General features: G+C 41.1%; 2 protein-coding genes across 3 annotated transcripts; both read left to right on the top strand.

The window, feature by feature from the left end:
- The first annotated feature begins 1,145 nt into the window (after nucleotides 1–1,145).
- syngr2a (synaptogyrin 2a) lies at nucleotides 1,146–6,188 on the top strand. Its single transcript, XM_080446661.1, has 4 exons — nucleotides 1,146–1,353; nucleotides 2,501–2,738; nucleotides 3,893–4,029; nucleotides 4,536–6,188. Exons 1-4 carry the CDS (start codon nucleotides 1,249–1,251, stop codon nucleotides 4,743–4,745), a joined length of 690 nt encoding a protein of 229 aa, XP_080302787.1. The 5' UTR covers nucleotides 1,146–1,248; the 3' UTR covers nucleotides 4,746–6,188.
- Nucleotides 6,189–8,032: 1,844 nt separating this feature from the next.
- cant1a (calcium activated nucleotidase 1a) lies at nucleotides 8,033–17,555 on the top strand. 2 transcript variants are annotated; one of them, XM_080446647.1, is made up of 4 exons: nucleotides 8,033–8,169; nucleotides 14,145–14,825; nucleotides 15,688–15,891; nucleotides 16,536–17,555. In XM_080446647.1, the coding sequence occupies exons 2-4, from the start codon at nucleotides 14,168–14,170 to the stop codon at nucleotides 16,904–16,906; spliced, it is 1,233 nt and encodes a 410-aa protein (XP_080302773.1). In that variant the 5' UTR covers nucleotides 8,033–8,169; nucleotides 14,145–14,167; the 3' UTR covers nucleotides 16,907–17,555. The 2 variants fall into 2 exon arrangements, with proteins under 2 accessions (XP_080302773.1, XP_080302772.1); XM_080446646.1 differs by lacking the exon at nucleotides 8,033–8,169 and adding an exon at nucleotides 12,216–12,374.
- The last annotated feature ends 6,196 nt before the right edge of the window (nucleotides 17,556–23,751 follow it).

Raw genomic sequence — 23,751 nt, 5'->3', positions numbered from 1 at the left:
TGTCACAGGAAACCATGCCTAGTGACATGAATAGCCCACCCCCAGACCCTTGGTCCTCCTCTCAGACCCTTATCAAGGTTATTCATATCAAAGAAATGTCAGAGAGCTCTGTATCCTACTCCTAATAGACAAAAACATACATTCCAAAAGGCCGGAATGGAATATATTGTAAAATTACAATTAATTCCAAAATGCCTATTTTGGGTAACATTTATGAACCATACCCCTCCATTTGAATTAAGCACAGGTGTGTGTAGTTATGTTAATTACCATAAAGTGGTAACACTATGCCTGGCAGGAATCAACGGGTGCGTTCGGAAATACAGCACTGAGCGCACTGGCCAATACAAACTAATAGGCGAGTGCGCTCCGGTGCGCAATATCCGAACGCACCCAACATCTCTGGCTTCGAAATATGCGTCCAAATAATTTAGACGGTTAGGGCTGCATTATACAGTATTGAAATTAATCAATAGGTTACTTCTACCACTTAGATTGATTTATCCCTACGTGTAAAAAAAACTAATAATAATATATTATATATTTGTTTACGTGAGAACCAGAACTTAAATCAAAATCGAACGTGCTCAAGGGCATTTTGTCTTGCACCCAGAAAAGTACCTTTACCTTTACCTTGCGACTCAGGTCAGAATCTTACGTTTATGTGAGAAAATGTGCACAAGTACAACACTAGGGAGCGCCAATGCAATGCCTCGACAACCTGCCACTGATTTCAAAGATATGCCTATAGTTTGTCGGCTCTCTCTCTCTGTATCTCATGCAAATCATTAAGATTCAGATTCTCCAAACAGTTGAAGTTAATTGGAATTTGAAAGAAAACGTCACCAGGGATTAATAACAAACATCTGAAAAATAGTTCAAAATTCAAACAGAGGAGAATTCTATTTTATTAGTGTGTGTTAATGGTAACTTTCGCGGTTTCTATTTGCTTCTCAATGCTCAGATCTGGTCTAGAGCCCGCCTACCATATCCGGTAATTTCCACGCACACACATACAGTCACACACAGACCATTTCCGTATCCGCCCTAGACCGGATATTCAAACCAACGGGGTCGTCAGACCCGTCGCCTCATGGTGACACAGTACGTGTTCAAAGAAGAAGGGGCGGTGTCAAAGAAAAAAGTTTCAGGAAACTGAACTGATGAGAAAACAAAAGTATACTGACATCAAGCAGGACAGACGAACATTAAGGCAAACTTTATTTACTGACAGATTTGGAAGAGAAAATGGAAAGCGGTGCTGCTGCATACGGGGCGGCATTTGCCGGCGGTGACTTTGATGTCCTGGGGTTTGTGAAACGACCTCAAACAATCCTACGCTTCTTGAGCTGGGTGAGTGATGATGCCTTTTCAAAGCACTACTGTGTGTGCTGTGTTAGCTTAGCTGGCTAATGTCAGCCAGCTGTCACACAACTGGGCTGTAGTCAGTATTTACATCGTAGCATACATTAATGTTATTACACTCAAGATAATTGACACTAGTCAAGTTGTTATTATAGCCAGGACTTTCACCTTGTAGTTTAACATGATGTGTCAACTTTTTGCCAGCCAGTAAAGTATTTAACTTTTTTTTAGCCTTAGCATATACCTGCTAACTTTAGCTCTTGTTGTGCTGTGTCACCAAAAGTCACATTAACGTTTCTGCCACCTGTTGTTGTTGTTGTTGTGCATTTGGTTGTGTAAATCTTTTCCTGGGGATCAGATGTATCATGATCAAACTGTAACAAACACACAACGTGTGATGCATTCCACCACCTAACCTCGTGATGTGACATTTGACATTTGTGAGGGGATTTTATCAACAACCCACAGTTGATAAAACCGGAATTGAAATCGAAAGGCTCTAGTTACACACTAATGTGGCAGCTGAGAATTCATCAAACTAAGTCTCTTATATTAGGTTTAACGTTGTATGTAGATAACAGTATGTTCAAGTGATGTTGGGAGGGAGGGGAACCAGCAAGTGGGTAATCTCTTGCCATGTGAATCATGTGATATGCATCACACAGTCTCACAACTGCTTGACTTAATGCATATCTTAATGCACAAGCCCCCAGGCCAGGCTTAAGATGCAAAGCTAGAGGCTGGCCCAGTTGCCTCTATTATAAATTAGTACAATTAATCTCTCTCTCTCTCTCTGCATGTCTTTGTGCATAGCCCTCTGGCTTAGCCACTTGCATTCTAGTGTCCCTTATCATAATAAGGAAATATATTTGGTGAAAATATATCTACACGGCAAGCTTAAAACTCATCACGTGGCAACGTATTGTGAGCTTGTAGATCGTCTGTTTTTGGCAAAGAGATGAGATGCAGAGGTAAACGCAAGGAGGGATGCAAGGATAAAAGACCTGGGGAACACCGGCCAACAAAATATCTAGGGTTTAATTTTGGTTAGTATGCAAACCTAGAGGCCCTTGCCACCATTATAGTATAATTGATTATTCTCTCTTCCCCTCTCTCTCTCTCTCTCTCCCGGCAGGTGTTTTCCATTGTGGTTTTTGCAACTATCACAGCGGAAGGCTACGTTAATCCTTCAACAGGAGGGACGACCACGTGCATGTACAACCAAAATGATAGTGCCTGCAGTTATGGGGTAGGAATAGGAATTCTGGCCTTCCTGGCATGCGTTATCTTCACCGTGTTGGATGGATACTTCCCCCAGATCAGCAATGCCAAAGAGAGAAAATACATTGTTACTGGTGATTTGGTCTTCTCAGGTGAGAGTGAGATTTAAAATCATAGACTGTCACTGTATACGGAATAATAACAAAATAAACATTATTATTATTATTCTGATCTAGGATAGGTTACCCACTTCTGAACAGCAGAAAACTTTCCACAATGATGACAGTAACACAACTTTTGTCTTAAGGAAATAAAAATGTAGCAATATTTTCTGATCACCTTGTGGCCAAATTGTCTTTCTATCGTCGCCATCAGGCAGAAGCTTGTATGTCCAAAACCATTACTTTTCAGGAAATGGAAATGGAAAGAACTATTTAAATTGAGTTATTATTTAGTCACAAGCTCTTGTGGTTGTATTGTGGTATTGGTTAAGCATAAAAAAAACAGCTATTTTGGGCGTTACAGGGCAACATTTTCAAAGAGTTTCACAATTCTTCATATGATGAGGCAAAAAGGGCTTACCTGGTTATATCTGTTCTCTGTGAGTATGGAAGTAGAAGAAGTGATTCCATTCACTCTAATTGTATGGCAAAACAAAGTCATACTTTTAGCACAGCATTGCACCGATATTGGTGACTTATCAATTTCTGTTTTGAGAACTAACGTCAAGGGTAATATAATATGATGTATCATACATTTTCACTTCACCCACATTAACTAGAATTTGTTTTTTAACCCATGAAAACCGGGAAAGCATCTGTGTCATTTCAGATTTTAACCACTTTAACCATTATTTTATTTGTATAATACTTGCTATTCAAAAATAGCAGATATAATTAATAGCTATGAGCTTGTAGATCTGCTAATTTAGAAAAATTGTGCAAATCTTTGAATATATATAAAAGTTAAAGCGAACATTTTTAACTCAAATCTTTGCTTCAGGAGGTCCCTGGAACAACATTGTAGAATCGGCCTCAGGTTTTAATGGGTTCAAATATATTGGCAGAATCTACTTTGTTTGTACATGTTTGTGTGCTAAAAGTGAATGGAATCACTACTAACGGTTCCTCACTCATAGACCACAGAAGTAGCAAATAATTGGTGATCAACAATATTTGGCCTTTATATCAGGGACAGGTAGTTATAAAGCCCAAGGTTCTATCCATTTCAACAGGGCTTTAAAATGACATGGTTCAGGTTCACGACTGACAATTAAAAAATATGCATTTTCCATCTTGGGCTATAGGAGTCTGGACGTTCCTGTGGTTCATCTGCTTCTGTGTCCTGGCCAACCAGTGGTCCCACACCACTGACACGAGCTTTGTTGCAACTGATGCTGCTCAAGCTGTAATAGCTTTCTCATTCTTCTCCATCGTCACCTGGGTAAGCTTGTCTCATGTACCGGGTGTGGTCAGCATTTGACTAGCAAAATGACATGGACTTGATAGATATATGCCCCCGATATCCCCTGATGAAATTATTTGACTGCTCAGCCAAGTTGACTGATATTTCAATGTCAGACCGTCGTGCACAGCTCTAAACATTGGGCCTGATTCACTAATCTGTTTACACCCATATTTTGAGTGTAAACAGCTTTATGGTCTTAAATGGGCCCGTGGAGCAATGCAAAGGATCTTCCATATGAACGCGCCTCTGACCTTCAGGCAAAAATGAGGAACAACTGTGATCCGCACATATCAGGGATTTACACACCCCTTTGTGAATTGCACGTCGGTTTTTGCTTAGAGAAAATACACCCTCCTTTAGTCACTTTATTTAAACGTTATTTACACTGATAATTACGACCAGCTTAGTGAATCGGGCCCATTGTTATTAGTAGTAGTAGTGGTGATTTCTATTCTGTAACTTTTATTCCTCTTCTTTCACAGGGTCATTTGACATATTTAGCTTACAGCAGATTTCGCGAGGGTGTAAGTGACTTGGACTCGGGCTACACAGACCCAGCCCAGGACCAGAGCACTCCATATCCACCTAGCTATCCACCGTACCCCAGCAGCGGCCCACAGGGCTACCAACAGTCACCTTTCACCCAAAGTGAGGAGCGTCCTCCTGGAGAATACCAACCTCCAGCATACTAAACGTAAACGAGTGGGAGCCCTATACGTGAAACTGACTGGAAACCTTCTTAATAAAGAGGTTGCCTTTTTTTCATTTACAGTTTGAACTGTATTCTGCACTCCACATTTTTTTCCCTTTTTGAAACTTAAGTTGTTTTTTATTCATTTTGCACATTGGAGGGTGCGATCACGCTGTTATGTTTTTAGTTTGTAAGTATAATTTGGTTTTCATTTTTATTTTATTTGTAATTCTGTGGCTCTATTTTACTGCTTTATACCCACACCTGATATAGGTGAAATCTGAGAGTATATTGTGAGTAGCCTGGGAAGAGATGAAGGCACTGTGCCATGCTTAACTCTATAATTATTACTTTCCCCCTTTAACTTTTTTTGCATAATTATTCAAGTTCAAATGCAGTAATTTAAGAGCTTTTAACCACTTAAGCCCTATACACTTCATCATATGACGAATAATGAAAACGGCTAATCTGCAAGCTTGCTTGTAGACCTGCTATTTGAAAATTTGCCCAAATGGGGACATCAGGGTTAATGTGGTTAATATCAAAGCACAAATCTGGGATTATGTGACGGTGTATTCTGTTGCAGGGAAAGTTGCTTTGCATTTTAAATGAAAGCTTGAGCTTTGGACATTTTGCATGCATCTTAGTGTTACTTTCTAATGCACATAAATCTGCTTTAATTTTTTTATTAGCATAGTTAACATAATCCTAGAATGTATTTCTTCAGAAAATGCGTAATTCTAAGCATTGTTCTTATTTTTCCACAAACCCATACATTGTTCAGTGGGTGCATTGGAAAACGTTTTAGAAAACTACTGTATTGCTGTAGCTTTATAACTAACCACTGAACTGAAAAGGGCTTTTGTGCACTGAATAACATGCCTTACTTTCTTTGGGATTGTTTATCGCATATCTATAACACAATCTAAGATCGTTATCCAAAATGTATATCAATCCCACACTGCTGCAAATGACTGTATGTAATGGTGCATTTTAATATATTAAGGTGGCCATATCTATGTCCTGACCTGTTTGTCTGCTACCTCTGCAAAACTCTTAATGTGCCTTTAAAGGAGCTTTGCTATTGTAATTTTAATGTATTATTCTTCTTTTACTTTTAAAGTACACTTAACAGTTAAGCCAAAATGTCGATTTCAGTAATTTGTTGACATATGACATAATTAGTATGGAAAACATTGGTGTATTTATTAGCTAATTTAAACCTTTTAAATCCTGGTGATTCAGGATTAGACAATCATACTTGTATCGTCAGGACCCTTTCTTATTTCACAGTCTAGCAAGTTATGACTACAAATGCATTGCTGTCTCATGCTGTGCTCTGAGGTTTTAGAATAACACAGTTTCTCATACAGTATCCTGTTACATGTACGGTATTTCACAATTACATTTGCCAAATAAAAACTTGTTACGTTTTGAGAGGTCAGCCCTGACTCAGCCATATATTCGTCCGGTTCAAACAGGACTTTCCTTGGGGTGTGTTTAAGCAAATATTTGAGAAACGATTACTGATGAGAGAGAAGGAACCTGAACTGACACAATGTGTAGTAAGTTATAAAGTATTTGCTACTTTTTTTGTTGTCATTAAAGTATTTATTTATTTTTCAACAAATACACATGACATAACATAAGTAACAGACAAAGACCAACAACACAACAGTACAAATAAATTAAACAAAAAACCACCAACAACATAAAATAAATAAAACCTAACAAAAACAGGCAGTCATAACTAAGCTAAGCGGACAACACCCCCCTACACCCCTTCATTATCAGTTGTGATTATACATCAACTGTGATCTGTTTCAACATATGATCAATGCAGCAAACCTTTATGTACAAAAATAAGTCCCATACTAGATGAAACTTCCCTTTTGTATTTGCTACATTTATGTAGTTATGAAGTGCACCTGACTTTGAAATTGTCCACCATGTAATGCAGTTTACATGCCACATATTAATTTGTCTACTTTGCACTCAATTAATCAGTGAGACATACAATACATACATATACAATACAATACATATCAGTAAAAGGTCAGTAGCAGCAAAAGGTATATTTACAGAAGGAGGCGGTTTGGGGCAGAGGATGCTACTACCAAGGTGTTCAAAGGTGTTCTACTTAGCCGAGTATTTTAAGGTCATCCATTCTTTTAGGTTAGTTTTGAGTTTGAGTTGATGAGTTTACACTTTTTTTTAATGTGGTTAGACACAATCTGGTTGGCAGCCTAGAGGTGTGCACTGTGCATAGTTGTCGCTGACCTTTCACCACAAAACTGCAGCATAAATGTCAAATATTGCATCAACCCATCGCCAACTGAAAATGAAAAACAGCGCCCTCTGCTGTTTGTTCTATGTCTGTTGGTTAATGTATGTTTTGTAATAATAATCCAAAGTATCTAGTAACTAAAGTCTTCTACTAATTGTAGTGGAGTAAAAAGTACAATATCTGACTCTGAGAGTATAGTGGAGTAAAAGTAAATGTATAAAAAAATTGAAATACTGTAGCAAAGTAAAAGTACCCTCGCCTTAGATCAAGACTATCGTGTATGTATTTTATCGAGTCTGACTTTTACTTTCGTATCTACGAGTCTTAGCGACCACCCTCCCAGTTTGCCCTGAAATGTCACCAGTAATTCAGTAAAGCCCGTATTTCTCTGAACATGTACAAATGTAAAATATAAGGTGCTTACCCGCTTTCCCCAAATGTTTTCTATGTGTCCGGAGTATTTGTGCAATGTATTAGTCCACGTTTTTCAATAAAGAAGTGTTTTAATCCCGTATGTGGCCTATTCTGTCGGAAGTTCCCAATGGGCGGCCGTGACGGTGCGCATCTGGTGAAAGCCGGAATTACACGCAATATCAACAGGAAGTAAACGAGGGGGTGGTGTCGTTAGGCCATAGACGGGATTAAAACACAAATATGTACTAATACATTGCACAAATACTCCGGACACCTACTTAACATTTGGGGCAAGCGGGTAAGCACGCATTTTGCATTTGTACATGTTCGGAGAAATACGGGTTTTCCTGGTGACATTTCAGGGCAAACTGGGCTGGTGGTGGTCGCTAAGACTCTCGTAGATCGATAAAAAAAAAAAAAAAAAAAAAAAACATCTACGGGCGTCTTGATCTAAGGCTCCTCAAACCTGTACTTAAGTACATTACTTAAAGTAAATGTACTTAGTTACTTTCCAGTTTCCACCAATGCTGCGCAGGCTGTACGCGACATGCGCGTCATCACCGCATACAGGAAGTAATGTGTAATTTTCCTGCTGAACGCCTATGGCTGAACGAACGGAACGCAGGCTGAAGGTTCCAAAGAAGCAAATCGAAGCAAGCAGACGCAATGTTATCCCAACTACAACCCCTCTTTAGGACGTTTCAATGAAGAGCTAACATCTACAGTAAGTCCCCATCAAACTACTTCATTTAGTGGACCTGGAAATGGCGAGAGATGTGTGTTAATGTTTATGAATGTCATCATTATGTGATGGCACTTCTTCTAAACCCTGCCTTCCTCCCCCTGACAGCATTACAGTCTGTATTAGCTACATGGAAAGCTGTACTACTAGTTAATAATTAGCTGTGTGTGTGTGTGTGTGTGTGTGTGTGTGTGTGTGTGTGTGTGTGTGTGTGTGTGTGTGTGTGAGAAAGAGAGGTAGAGTGAGTGGAAAGAGAGAGAGTAGATAGAGAGAGAGGGGGGGAAAGAGGAAGAAGGAGAGAGAGGGGGAGAGGAGGGAGAGGGGGGAAAGATGGTCACAACCATCAAATTTAGGCTATACAGGGGGTCCTATAATTACTGTGTCTGTGTGCGTGCATGAAATAAGCCTCGTGCCGTGAACGTGTACCATTTAAATTGCCATTATATTTTAAGGCAGGGGTCTTCAACGTTTTTCCAGGTCATTTAAGGACCCCTTAGCTGAGAGAGAGATGAAGCAGGGGACCCCCCCCACTACATACTGTATAAAATTGTGTTGCAGAATCAAACTTTTCTTAGATTTCATAGATGGCTTCGTAGACTTGCTTAATCCATCACTGTTGGATTCATGTCCATGTGTATTTTCGAAAATAACTTGACCGTTGGCTCTGTACTTGGTTGGCTCTCCCCTCTACACCAAACCTCTTTGCTGAAAATAGCAGATCTACAAGCTCACAGCACATCGCAGCGCTTGTAGATCTGCTATTTTCGGCAACCCAAAAACCCGAACCCTATTCATTTATTTATTTTGATAAAGTTTTGGCGGCCCCCCTGTAGTAACTCTGAGGACCCCCTACGGGTCACAGAGCCCCTGTTGAAGACCCATGTTTTAAGGATTAGTAAATCAGTGATTAGCGTATTATTACCCAGTGTTGTTGCAGGAATGCCACGCGCATCCCACCCGCATCCCACCCTAATAGCCCACAGCACTCAGTAAACTATTTATTGTCTTGGAACACCTGTGTGCTTCATTTCTCTTCTTTAACTGGTGCTGCGTGATCACTTTCCTTTGAAGTCCATCTCCCCAGATGTTCTCAAATGGGAGAGAGGATAGTTCACGAGGCAGGGAGAGTTTCAGAGAGCACGTGTTTTTTATGCTTGTTGTTTAAGGCTGGGGTCTTCAATGTTTTTCAGGCCAAGGACCCCTTAGCTGAGAGAGAGATGAAGCAGGGACCCCACCACTACATTTCACAGATGGTTTCATAGATTTGTTTGATAGCACTATCCTCGTCAGTGTTGTGTAGATTCATGTTTTTGTTTATTTTTCACTCTGTCTTTTCTATTAATATGTTGGATTCATGTTAATGTGTATTTTCACTTAGAAAGGAATACCAGCACTCACTTAGATCCTTTTTTAGGATTTGTTTATTTAAATCATAAGCCCCTGCAGCAGATCAAACACGACGGACATTTCAGCCCGCAGGCCGAAACGCCCGTCGTGTTTGATCTCTGTTGTCATCTTCCCAGAATAAACTCAACAGAGAGAAGTGTCAGCCTGTTAACAAACAGCAATTTGTTTTCAATATGAGTTGATGATCCTTCCCATTTTTGTGCAGTACGCATGTAATTGATTTATCCCCCAAAACTATCTCTTCCTCTTGTTATCATCAACAGATAGCACTTGGGCAGGGCCTTTTATCCAGCTTCCCTCATTGCATCATAGGAGCAGCTCTGATATGTGGGAGTGTAGCTGTCCTTATTATTACTGTAGATTTGTTTATGATGGATTTATTTTTGAGCCTGCTGGATTTTTGTGGGTTTTGTGGGTTTTCAAAAGTGCAGGTAAAGCCGGTTGTTGTGAATGTGATTTCCTGAACCTTGTTAGCTTAATTATACATTAGCGTGGGTGGATAACCTGAGCTCACCAAGATTACTGGTGGATTCTGGGCGAACTGTAAACAACAGGAGCCTATTCACTAGACTACTTGAATGGTTTGCACCTTTGGACTTGCACTTTGTCAATCATAATGCTTAAAGTTCACTCCCAGTCCCAACATTGGAACACCCTTAGTCACGGTTGCATTATGCGTAATCTGTAGTAGAATTGAACAGTGCTGAATGCAGTGATCTGGACACTCAGTAACGTTTGAGATGAGAGTAGTTCAACGCAAAAGAAGGAGAAGGGGTAGGTGTCAGCTGATCTGCATTCTGCACAATTATGATTATTCAGAGGGGGACCATAGAAATGTATTCTTGCTGTGTTCTCCTTTGTAGAATTCTGTTCCATATAAGTCACGCTAGTTTGTGTGTGTGTTGTGTACACTGCATTTGGAATTCAGTACATACAAATTCTCTCACCTGCACAAGAAAGTGAGACAGCTATTTATATCTGACTGCTGCTAATGGTTCTCTACTTGCACAAGAAGCATTTCTGTCTAATTGTATTTCTGTTTTTTGACCATGCACCTCATGCATATTTGGCATCGTGCCGTCTTGTTATCTGACTCGGTTTCCCTTGTTTCTTTCTTTATTCTTTACCTTTTATAACTCGCCTGCACAACAAATAATTTCACCCGCTCTTTTATGCCTGCCCTGTAAACCTGCGATGTGTGTGACAATAACCCTGAAGTTAAAACACGTCATCTTGTTACATTTCAACAGGCTTCATGAAACTGTGTATTTAGGAGAGGATAGCTGGTCTGTCTCAGTCAGAGCACACAGCCACTTGATGATGCTGCCATAATGGACTGCTGTTTGGCTTGGGCCCCTGTTATGAAAGAGCCTTTCAGGAGAGGCGGGTTCCCCTCGCTCATTTTCAGAGAAATGCAGCCATGTTTGGTCCCACAGGGAGTAAAGTTCCTGAGGTTGGATTAAGAGGTCATTGGAATTTAGTTGGGAATCTCTAGTAGGTCATGGAAGGCTATGGAGCCTAGTGTAGGCCCTTCGGGTGCAAAGTAGCTCATTTATGACTGTGTATTAGACTTCAGTTAATGACTTACTGTTAACCCATTTAGAACTGGAAAGCCTATATAGTTGTTATACCTTTCAATCCGGGAAAGCATCTGTGTCATTTTAGTTGATACTATATATCGTCACTGTCGGGCAGAAACCTTGTTTCTCCATGTTTCAAATTGTATGTTTTTTTTTTAAATTAAAGCTCTCATACAAGAGTGTCTCACAAAAGGCATGAAAATGGCAGATCTACAAGCAAGTACACAACGCCTTGCGATGCGAGGCGCTTGTAGATCTGCTAATTTCAGTATTTTAAATCGTTTTTAAATAACGGTTTTGGACTTACAAGGTTTCCACCCGACAACAACGATATATAGCAACATCATTTTAATCAAAACTATTGTTTTTGAAAAAAAAAAGATTTAGAAGGCATTTGTAGAATTAGCCTCAGGTCTTTAAGGGATAGTTAACCCTCAAAATGACTTTTTTTCTATCGATTAGTTACCCCATAGAGGCTTGAATTCATGGATATGTTTTTGTCGCATTCCTAAGCCAATAATTTGATAACAGGCGGCAGCGGTTCCGGTAGGAGACACAAAGAGTCTCCTTTGTGTCTCCTACCGTAAACGCTGCCTACCGTTCCGCTGGTCATCAAATTATTGGCTTAGGAATGCGACAAAAACAAAAAAAAATCGATAGAAACACTTTTTTTTTGGGGGGGTGAACTATCCCATTTAATGGGTTAAACTTAATCTGTCTGTCTGTATATACAGTAATTGATCAGAGATAGAGATTTGTCCATTCAACAGAATAGATCCGAGAGGATAATGAGACTAGATAATGACGTTCCTGATCCTGACCTGTTTGACTTGACTCTTTGCCACATCCGCCTGTCTTTTACTATCCAATTATAGGCTAGGGGGTAGGGGCTAGCGGGAATACAGTACCTTGGTAGTGTATTTCCTGCTTTACCTGTTGAAACTGTCCCTTTCTAAAGGGACACAATGGGCCACTCCCTCCTTTCACGTCGACGTGGTACATTACCTGTGTGTGACATGCCTGTGACTCCCGGCCTCTTCCTGCTTTTGTTCGCCTCAAAGAATGTACAGTAACCGGGAGGACTGACTGTCACACAGTCCTATGAGTTTTACCGTGACTTTTTAAGTCCTATTTCAATGAATGAATGCGTTTTGACTTGTCATCTGGATGAAGGAGCTGCCTGTGTGGACACTATTCATGGTATGAATATCTAACTGTAGGCGATCTCAGAATTAATTTAATTGTTTAAATGTTTTTTAGCTTAAGCCTTACATGTCTGTGCTTCTTTGGTAACCTCATAGATGGATCATAGAGTCATACACATACAGTATTTGATCTTGGACAATATATTGTTATGTAGGCTAATTATCTACAGATAGATCTGTGCTTACATTGCCTGAGGAGGATACAAATGGTTTGAGATTTGACAGTAACTGGTATTTAGCTTTTAAAGCAAGTAGTGGCTGAGAACAGATAGATGCGGTTTTATGTGTTGGCCAGTGGATTCACTGGATGTTTGAGAAAAACAGCAAGCCAAAGCTCTGTTGTCTTGGTAGCCACTGAGTCCAACAGAGACCTGCTATACACTTCGTTTTGTATGACGTGGTTCAACATGCAGTTGATTTGAATATACTGTATTGTATCACACAAGCGCTGATTAGAATGCGGATTAACCCATTAAGACCGGGAACGCATCTGTGTCGTTTTAGATTTTTTGCTATAACCATTATTTTATACTTTGGGCTATTAAAAAAATAGCCGATATACAAGCTCATAGCGCGGCTACGAGCTTGTAGATCTGCTATTTTTAGAAAAACCTTGGAACATTCGTGGAAATCTTTGAATACATATATTTTTTGAAACAACATTTGTAACTCAAATCTTTGCTTCTGGAGGTCTCTGGAAAAAAATATTTGACAAATGTTCGCTTTAAGAAATATATATTCAAAGGTTTGCACACATTTTCACGTTTTAACTCTTATACTGCCAAAAACGTTGATAAACATTTTAAAAAATAAAATGAAAACATTTCTAAAATTAATCTTTATTTTATTTATTTTTTCGTTTTTCTGTTCTTCACAAAGAACCAGGAGATAACATTTCTAAATGGGTTAAACTGTTGACCAGGACTATGTTTGAGGTTTTCCTGATATTTGGTAATATACTGAGTACTGACACCCAATCATGGACATGATAATAGCCTAGGGTTACCAGATCCCAACAAACCAAATGTGGAACAATGAGTATGTTGTGTGGGACAATGTTACTTGTCCCACTTGGCACGTTACTTACAATGCAGAGATCATTATGTAATGTCTATCTAAATATGTCTATTCTGCCCCTCAGCTCATAAGATCTCTATGCTTTGCCCTTTGGTTGATTCAATAGCACACAATCAGACTGCCGGTATGCAGGTTACATAACAAGAAGACTTTTCATTTGAATGTAACTTTCCCAACTCCCACACTAAGTGAATAGAGTAAAGGAAGCTAAAGTTTCATAGTTCTTATGTATTGGGTCGTATTCCATCCTGTGTGAAATTGAAAAATAACGCTTTAATGCTTTCACCCAGTTTTGTGCAGCTGTATTTCCATTTATTTGTGGTAGTTTCTATCATATTCCGCCTAAATCTGATTTTCTTCTTCGACTCTGTGGTGCAATTTGCCCCATTGGGGCGTAGTGTAGACATTAAACATCAGCCCTTTGATTGGATAAGAGCCACATTTAAAAAAAACGTCTGTCCTGCTGTAGTTTGACTTTTGAAAATGAGAGCCAATCAAAATGTGGGACATTGCCTCAATATGTGGGATGCAGGAGTCGGGACATGTGATGAAAATGCTGTTCAGTCTCGCATAAAGCAGGACACCTAGTAGTACTAGTCACCCCGCCCACAACTGATATAAGACATAAGAGGTCAATCAGTTTGATTGGGGTCATTATTAACCATCTTTCTCTCTCTCCTTCCTGCAGCTCCTGCTGGTGCTCACTCCTCCATGCCTGCTCCCTCGGGCTACACTCGACTGGAGCAGAATGATCCTATGAACCCTCTGCGCATCTCTGTCGGTGGTCTCCCCATGTTGGCTTCCATGGCCAACACCACTGACCCCCGCTTCCGCCTCAAATGGCGGTCCATCGTGGCGGTGGCGGCGACCGTGGTCCTGGTGCTCCTGCTCTTCATGCACCTGGGCCCGGGGCTGCGGTCCCCTCCGCACGGCGACCCGCACACGAGCTGGAGGCCCGGCCGCACCGGCCCCAGGCAGCAGGGTGCGGAGTCCCGCTACAACGACACCTACCCGCTCAGCGCCCCCGAGCGCACGCCGCAGGGCACCCGCTACCGCATCGGGGTCATCGCCGACCTCGACACGAACTCGCGCAGCGACAAGAAGCTGACGTGGTTCAGCTACATGCGCCGCGGCTACCTGCTGGTGTCCCAGAGCGGCGACAAGGTGGCGGTGGAGTGGGACGCCGAGAGGGTGCTGCTGGAGAGCCACCTGGCGGAGAAGGGGAGGGGCATGGAGCTCTCCGAGCTGGTGGTGTTCAACGGGAAGCTCTACAGCGTGGACGACCGAACGGGCGTCGTGTACAACATCGACGGCGACAAGGCCGTGCCGTGGGTCATCCTGTCCGATGGAGACGGCTCTGTGGCCAAAGGTTAGCGATGATGGCTTTACAAAAAAATAAGTTACAAACATCCCTAAAGCACAAGTAACTTAATTTCAGGTTGTTGCCAGCCGTGGTGGAAAAAGTACTGAAATTGTTTACTAAAGTAAAAGTATCAATACTGCAATGTAGAAATACTCTGTTACAATTAAAAGTCCGGAATTAAAAAATTACCGTAAATTTCGGACTATAAGCCGCGACCTTTTCCCCATTTTTCGACCCTGCGGCTTATATAACGGTGCGGCTTATCTATGGATTTTTACAGCTAACGGCCACTAGGGGACCTCCTAAATCTATGGATTTTACACCCGCGCCTTATAGTCCAGTGCGGCTTATATATGTACAAATCATTCAATTTAGCTGCTGCGGCTTATATTCAGGTGCGGCTTATAGTACGAAAATTACGGTACTTGAGTACAAAAGTATTGGTATCAAAATGTACTTGTACCTAAAGTAGAAAGTACTCCTTATGCAAAATGTCCCATTTCACAAGTTTTCAAATGTATAAAAAACCTTTTGAAAATAGCAGATCTACAAGCTCACAATGTGTCGCTTTGCGACACATGGTGAGCTTGTAGATCGGCTATTTTCAAATGGCCGAAATGTATGTATGGCTGAAGTGGTTACTGTATGTTTTGTAATAATAATCAAAATCTACAAAGTAACTAGTAACTAAAGTTTTTCATATAATTGTAGTGGAGTAAAAGTATAATATTTGTCTCTGATATGTAAGTGCAGTAGAAGTAAAAGTACTGAAGATTGTTACTTTACGACGCAGGTTGCCAGTAGTACACACATTGAAATGGTTCCCTGTAGAAATGTGGATGTTGAAACTTTTTACCTCCCGGTATAGGTTTCAAAGCAGAGTGGCTGGCGGTGAAGGATGAGCATCTGTACGTCGGGGGTCTGGGGAAGGAGTGGACCACCACGGCGGGGGAGTTTGTCAACAACAACCCGGAGTGGGTGAAAGTGGTGGGCTACAGAGGGGACGTTCAGCACGAGAACTGGGTCCCCAGATACAAATCGCTGAAGTCTGCCGCGGGGATCGAACCGCCGGGTGAGGGCGCTAAACCTACCTATACTAGTGTCAACAACAATTTGCTTATCTCTCCCTCACACACACACACACTCACTCACTCACTCTCACACTCACACTCACACTCACACACTCTCTCACTCTCTCTCTCTCTCTCTCTCTCTCACACACACACACACACACACACACACACACTCTCTCCCTGTATTAAAGACTGTAATGATGATTTGTGAATGTAATGCTGCTTTGTATACAGCGGAGGGAAGGGAGGGACCGTTCACACGGGCAGATACAAAGATAAACAAATACACAGCATATTTGTCGTTCTGTGGCTTTGTGTCTGTGTTGCTCAACGCGGTCATTGACGTCATCAAGCGTGCGTCCGTCATCGGAGCTACAGTTGTAGATTTGTATCTTTGTATCTGGAAGTTGAACCCGGCTCAACTCCAATTTGTAGATTTGTATCTTCGTATCTTTGGTAGCAGCTACAAACGTCGGATGTTGCTTTGTATCTTCATGTCGCTGGCTTCCATAGAAAATGAATGGTAGCATGTATCTTTGTATCTGCCCGTGTGAACGCAGCATCAGAATGTCTCGGGTGTTTTCTCCCCCTTTTTTTGTTTTTGAGCATACGTTTACTCGTATCACTCTTTCCCGCCCTTTAGGTTACCTCATACACGAGTCGGCGGCGTGGAGCGACACCCTGCAGCGCTGGTTCTTCCTCCCGCGCCGCGCCAGCGCCGAGCGCTACGAGGAGACGGCGGACGAGCGGCGCGCCACCAACCTGGTCCTCAGCTGCTCGCCGGACTTCGGCGACATCACCATGAGCCACGTGGGACCGCTGAACCCCACCCACGGGTTCTCCTCCTTCAAGTTCGTCCCCAACACGGACGATCAGATCATCCTGGCGCTCAAGTCGGAGGAGGACGCCGTGACGATCGCCACGTACATCATGGCCTTCACGCTAGACGGACGCATCCTCTTGCCCGAAACCAAAATAGGGGACGTGAAATACGAAGGGCTGGAGTTCATTTAGAGGGGGGGACGGATGGCTTTAAAAGCCCCCTTTTGTCGTGAGGCCACTGTACTGTGGTTCTGTGTTGTTTACAATCCAATCACTGTTGAAAGTGACTTGCTGCTGGTTCTCTTAAGTTTGGGAAAGACAAAAACGGCAGCCGCTCAGAGTATCTCTGAGGTTATTCGCCAGCGTGATCAGAAAAGCCAAAAGGTCTGGAACTGTTGATAGTCGATGGCGATGATGGTCCATTTCATGGAAGGTGGTGCGGCGCGAGCTTGCCAGAACTTAACAAGCCAACATGTCTTGTTGATCATCCCATTACTTGGTCAAACGTGACCCTCAGAAGTGCTGTAGCTTCTAATGAATGTACAAAAGATGAATTAATCAGAGACTGTGATTTTTTTTGTTTTTAGTAAATCTTTACTTATATGCACATACAGTACTGTACCCATTGGGGATGGGGGTAGCTGGGTCAGAGGGTAACATGCCATATACTCCAAACACATGACCTTCAGTGGAACGACTAAAGGTCTGTGTTCTCTTTTGTCTCTTTGTTTGTTCAATGAAAGTCAACATTATTTGAAGGAAAAATTGGTGATTATTTAAATGTAACTTCATAACATTTCCTTGTCTGCTGTTTTTAAGTAAAGATTATCTTGGTAAAAAATCTGCCATGGATTTCTCTTTTGATTTTTCACTTTGTTTAAAAGGGGATCTGAAAAACAAACTAAACCAATGTTGAGTAGACATTGACCTCCCACAGGTTTCGGACCAGAAACGTTGCGCATGAATCTACCCTGAGATGTTTTAAAGTGAAGCAAAACTACTGCTGTCCGAGAGGGAAAACTACTGTACTTCTAAAGCGGACTTCAGGACAAAAGGTGAGAGGTAAATGTGAATATAAGCATTTCAAGTTCTGCGTTTGTCCTTTGTCACAAATTGTCAGCGTTGCACCATTTTGGTGAGGGTAATGCAACATATCATCATGATATATTAAAATAATGATTATTACTGACAAATACATTTTATTTTGAGGGGCCTTGACATGAAAACGTTTTGAGCACCACTGATGAAGCAACATAAGTTTTTCAGAAAACTGTTAGGATTTAGAAGACATTTTGTTTGGTGATTAACCTTGCTGACACAAGCTGTTCTCAACAAATGTCTCTTCAACTGAGTTTGTTGTTTTATGCTCAAAAACATCCAAAGCACAGTAACGGGGAGGTATTTCTCCACATTGTTTGTTTTCATTTGGACACTTTTTTTCCTGGTGTTTATATCAGAGACCGATCCAGCAGTTAGAAATGTTGATGGATTAGTTTTTCTGGCTTTTATTGGCTGTTGCTTTTTCTTCATGTCTCCATTATTGATTCCTTTATTAAATGAATCAACCAGGACCACAGCACCCCTGCCCAGTGGTGTAAAGTAAGTACATTTACTCAAGTACTGTACTTAAGTACAATTTTGCGGTATTTTTACTTTACTGGAGTAATTCCAATTTTCAATAATTTTACTTCTACTCCACTACATCTGAGACAAACAGGGGTCATCACCATGCCAGCTTGTGATGGACATTTCCATCAATATTAAATTTTTGCCACGGACATGCAAAACAAGTGATCAATAATATTAACCAGAAACACATAGGCCTAGCCCTAAATGTATACAGTACTATGGACTCTTGATGTGCCATAGTGTCTACTCTATTCCACTGCACTAAAACAAGCCACTTATCAATTTAAAAAAAATAAAATCAAAATGATTTTGGGGGGAAAACGATCTACAAGCTCACAACACATCACAGCATGTTGTGAGCTTGTAGATCAGCAATTCTCTTATCTTTTTAGCCTATAATGGCATGCCCAAAATTGGGATGTGAGGGTTAAAGTGATTAGCTAGCCTATACTTTAAAAAACCTGGAGATTGGGAAGCTATCCACTGTATACTGGCAGGTGGCAGTCCTGAGAGAGGCATTCAATGTGGCATGGTCCAAGTATATTCCATGTTTGGGATTTCAAGTACAGTACAGACAGTGCTTCCATCTTACATTGCAGAAGCAAAAGGGCCACCTAGCTGCAAAGGTGAGTGGGTGCGTATTTATTACAGTATATAGACAGATGGCTTTTCAGAGGACAGTTTTGCTTGAGGACAGGAGGAGACGGGAAGTTCCAGCTGAACTAGTTTTTAGTTTGTCAACGTAGCTTCAATAGTTATGGTTTCCATTAAGGTGAACAGTTACAATAGGCCTAATCTATGTTGATGAGAAAGTATGCCGATGGAACAATTGAAAAAGACTGGAGTCATACAGATAATTATGTAGGCTACATGATGAGTGATTAATGAAGGGCATGGCAGGATTGAAAGGAATGCAGTGTCACAATAGTTTGATGCAAAGGAGCCTAACTTAATCAGAGGTGAGGAGGAGGTCTGATGGTGAGGCCGTGCGTGGATCAAGGGTTTCCATGGATTATGCTTGTTGAGTGTTACTATAATTTAGTTGTTATTGTTATTATTGGACACTTTGAAGTTCTGCCCTCCTTTGCTTTGGTGCTCCTCAACATGATGACATGCCATGCTCTTTTCCACTGTGGTCATACGGCTGGCTTGACCATGCGTGGTACGTACAGGTGTCAGGTACAATACCACAAATCTCCTGCAACATATTAATGAGCATGTCATCCCGACACTTTATGACTCACCCAAATTATTCAAACACATTTTTTAAGATTAGATTGTGAATATTTTTTTTTAAAAGGGAAGAAATTATAATTAAAAAAAAAGAAAAAAGTGCCACGGACATAGACAAGTCTTGCCACGGACATGTTTGTCCATGTGAGGACATGTTGATGACCCCTGGAGACAAATATTGTACTTTTACTCCAATACAATTATTTGAAAACTTAAGTTACTAGTTACTTTGTTGATTCTCATTATTACAAAACACATTAACCACTTCAGCCCTATATATACTTTGGCTATTTGGAAATAGTACTAGGGTGCAGTGGGGTATTGATACTTACTGTGTGTGTGTGTGTGTGTGTGTGTGTGTTATTATTTTTTTTATTCTATTTTTTTTTAAACAACATGCAAATGCAGATTACTGTATAAGCCAGGGGTCTTCAACAGGGGTTCTGGGACCCCTGGGGGGGACTTAGAGTTACTACAGGGGAGGTGCAAAATCTTTGTGTCATGGGAACTTTTTTTTCATTAACCACTTGAACCCTAGCATCACTATTCTTCTCTATTAGCCAAAAATAGCAGATTTACAAGCTCACGACACATCGCAGCGATGCGTTATGAGCTTGTAGATCTGCTATTTTTGGTGAAGACACAAAAACATTAATTTGCACAACACTGATGATAGTGTTGTCCAACAAGACTATGAAGCTATCTATGAAATCTATGAAAAAATGTAATCTGCAACATAATTTTATATAATATGTAGTGGGGGTCCCTGCTTCATCTCTTATCTCAGCTAAGGGGTCCCTCGTCTGAATAACGTCGAAGACCCCTGGTATAAGCTATAGATCTATATTGAACTGATATTTTTTAAATGTTCTAAATACGCTGATCGTTTGAAAATAGAATGTGAAGAATGATGCAGAGCGTTCACTTTGTCTTGTCTTTGTGTATGAGCAGGGAGAGCACCAGATCGTGAGAAGCAGCCACGGCAGGGTGAAGTGAGCCTGGCGCACTTTCCGATCATCTCGGAGGGCCGTGTGTGGAGATCTACCATGGCAAGGAATGGGTGCTGATGAAGGTCTGAGTGACCGAAACGTTGGATCTTTACCAATAAATGTTTTTGTAAGTGAAGAGAGTGTGCGGGACTCCCTCTCCCCCTTCCCCATTTCTTCTACTATTCAAGTGTGTGATGACAAATGGCACCTGGCTGCAGCTGATGTGGAAATCCTTGCTTACAATTTATGGACCCCAGTTGTTAAGTCTACCGGAATAGAAACTCTCAATAGATGTGGGGTTATTCCATGCCTCCGACGCCTGTGATATTATTACGATTATAGTTACGTGTGTATTTACTGCTTATTTAGGATTATACCAGTGTGGTAGGCCGACATATAAAGGCAAGGGTAAAATACATACATATATGAAGGTTAATACTGCCTGTTTGGAGTCATTAACTGAGGCATGCTCTGTAAGGTCTCATATTTTGGGTCCGTTCTCAGAGTGTTGGTAGGTTGTAAATTCCTTACCATTCCCTTATCTCAAAGAGGAGAGAGAGATAGGCTCAAATGACATGCTTGATGCCTATGTTATGGGGGAGGAGAAAGACACTTGCTAGGTGCTCATAGTATTTGCCCAGTGAGTAAAGGCACATACTGTGGGTCCTTGCTTAGATTTTCTGAAGGTCGTAAAAAAATCCTTAAATCCCTTATCTGGAAAGAGAGAGAGACCCAAGTCACCTTGGGGGGTGGACATGATATCTGGTGGGAGGCGACATTCTTTGTGTGGGTCTGTGGAAAATCAGTTTCGTTGAGGATTTGGGACGTGGTAGAAGTAAGTTGAGGAGACTCGATGATTATATGTGCTGATATGTTTATTGTTTATGTGAAAATTCATGTTGGTAATATTGTCATTGTGTTTTCTGTGTTTATTTCCTATGTTTATAACCTGACCTGGTTAGATCTTGTTAGTAGAATGTGAGCCTACTGGCATGATCGTAGTTAAACTATGGTAGTGGTTTGACTGGCCGCTTAGCAGCACGATTGGCTGCTGGGTGTGTTAATGTATGTTTGTATTTGTATTGAATAAAAACCATCAAAGGCACAGGTGTGATCAATAACTACTTGAATTCCTCCCAAACTCCTGGCCTGGTCAGAGGGCTGAGTCAACCAGACGCATGAGTAGTTGCGCCTGGTTGGATTTCTGAACAATAGATCAGATAAACCTTAAAAACCATAAGACTGCAATGCAATATGAAATGGTAAGGGAAAGATTTATGTAACATAAATGCTGTAACATTCACACATCAGACATGTTGTTCCAGCAAGGCACAAAGATAGACTGACCTGCTCTTCCCTGACGGTCGGCTCATAATTGGCTAAAGGAAAACAATAATTCATTTGATGTCTTCTCCTGAGCTTGTTAGTGCTAAAACATATCTCCTCTGCACAGCCATAAAACAAAGGGGTCACTGACTTTCTGGCAGCTGTGACCTGCCGACCTGAACTCCCTTTTCCGGCCTTATCAACAGAGAGGGTCTGGTCTCAGCTCTCAAACTCAAACTAGCAACACAGACTAATCAATGCTAAGCAATGTAATATAATAATATAGATTTGCTTCATCACAGCCCAAGTGGTGTGTGTTGACAGTTGCACTTCCCTGGGAGCCAAGCCTGCTGTCGTTGGAGGGGTTAATGGAGAAGGTGCTCTCTAGTTCCATTAGTCCTAATCTTAGGAACCTAGTGGGATTATGACTGGTGGAAATAATCGAGTTCAGAGATGGTGTGTGTGGGCTGAAATTGGTTCTGAAGTAGGCCTTCTGGAGATGAATTATGGCACTCCAAAATCAACCCACTGCAAGGCTTTTGAAAACAATTTAGGATTAGCCGAGGCCTTGATAACAAGCACATCATGCATTATCACACTTACTGTATACCATGCGCACGCGGCCACATATCAGTGAAACAACAGAAAGGCTGTTTATTGTCTCTGTAATACTATAATACTATACTAGTATCATATAATATGATACTGTAATGTGTGTGTGTGTGTGTGTGTGTGTGTGTGTGTGTGTGTGTGTGTGTGTGTGTGCGCGTGCGCGTGCAAGATTGTTTTTCTGCTTTAGACTGGCTGGCACCATTGTGGCATTTGCAATTAAATTTAGTCTTTTGTCTTTATGCTGTTCCCTGTATGGAGTATGGGTGAGGCAGGAAGAGTTGAAAGATGTGTTTCTGCCCCTGGGGGAAACAAAAGGATTTATAATGAAGACAGTCTGTCATGTGTTTATCTATGTTTATCAAACGGTTGTAAATTGGAGGTGGGATTACAATATATTGCCATTTGGTGGCATCTGTATATAAGTCATAAGTCACCAGCATTCAGAGAGTGACTGAGTTTGAGGGCTGAGGTGGTTCCCATACAATTCTGTTTTACTGAAATGTAAGTATTGGAACTAATTTTGATATCAAAATATATCACTCATTCTTCTCAAACTGTGAACGTGTCTCTGCCTTACTTTGTCTATCTTGTTTGACTGAGTCCCCATTCAGATATCCAGTACTGTGTGTGTGTGTGTGTGTGTGTGTGTGTGTGTGTGTGCGCGCGCGTGTGCAGCTAATCACACAACTAATCACACAACTAGTCTGATCATCATCATTCTTTTGCACATTGCCAGCAAGCCAAGGACCTCAATTCTTTAATAGTTTTCAAATTGGTCATTTGACACGATCCTGTTTTTGGTTTGACGTGGATTTGGACCTTTTTGACCTGAAGGTCAATTTCCCCCCCCCCTTGAGCAAGCAGACAGGCTATATTAGCTCAGTTGGTTGTAAAAATGTTAGCACTTGTGCAGGAGATATGGGTTCAGATCCGGGGTAGAACAGGAAAGTTACATAGTGCAGCTTTATGTCAGTCTTTATCCCCTTCGACACAGTTTGGAATAGCGACATTCACCAATGCATGCACAAACTAGTAAAGCACTGTCTTGTCAACGTGCCATACTCGGTGCACTAAAGGTCTTTGATCTCTTACAATTCTGTTTTTGTCCATGAATGTCAACATTATTGTAAGGATATTGGATGAAAGATCATTTAAATTATTATAATTTAAACTTTATAACATTTACTTGTCTGTTATTCTGGGGTGAAAATATCTTGGTTCCTCTTTTGATTCTTCCCTTTGTTTATA

This window comes from Gymnoscopelus braueri, assembly GCF_963280865.1.
Source record: "Gymnoscopelus braueri genome assembly, chromosome: 13".
Lineage (NCBI taxonomy): Eukaryota > Metazoa > Chordata > Actinopteri > Myctophiformes > Myctophidae > Gymnoscopelus > Gymnoscopelus braueri.
The sequence above is the reverse complement of the archived record's forward strand: the minus strand, read 5'-3'. Positions and strand labels throughout refer to the sequence as shown.

Coding starts and splice junctions, on each gene's coding strand:
- syngr2a (XM_080446661.1), top strand. CDS start 1,249: ATGGAAAGCGGTGCTGCTGCATACGGGGCGGCATTTGCCGGCGGTGAC. Junction 1,354..2,500: donor TCCTACGCTTCTTGAGCTGG/GTGAGTGATGAT, acceptor CTCTCCCGGCAG/GTGTTTTCCATTGTGGTTTT. Junction 2,739..3,892: donor TGGTGATTTGGTCTTCTCAG/GTGAGAGTGAGA, acceptor CTTGGGCTATAG/GAGTCTGGACGTTCCTGTGG.
- cant1a (XM_080446646.1), top strand. CDS start 12,311: ATGAATGAATGCGTTTTGACTTGTCATCTGGATGAAGGAGCTGCCTGT. Junction 12,375..14,144: donor CTGTGTGGACACTATTCATG/GTATGAATATCT, acceptor TCCTTCCTGCAG/CTCCTGCTGGTGCTCACTCC. Junction 14,826..15,687: donor AGACGGCTCTGTGGCCAAAG/GTTAGCGATGAT, acceptor CTCCCGGTATAG/GTTTCAAAGCAGAGTGGCTG.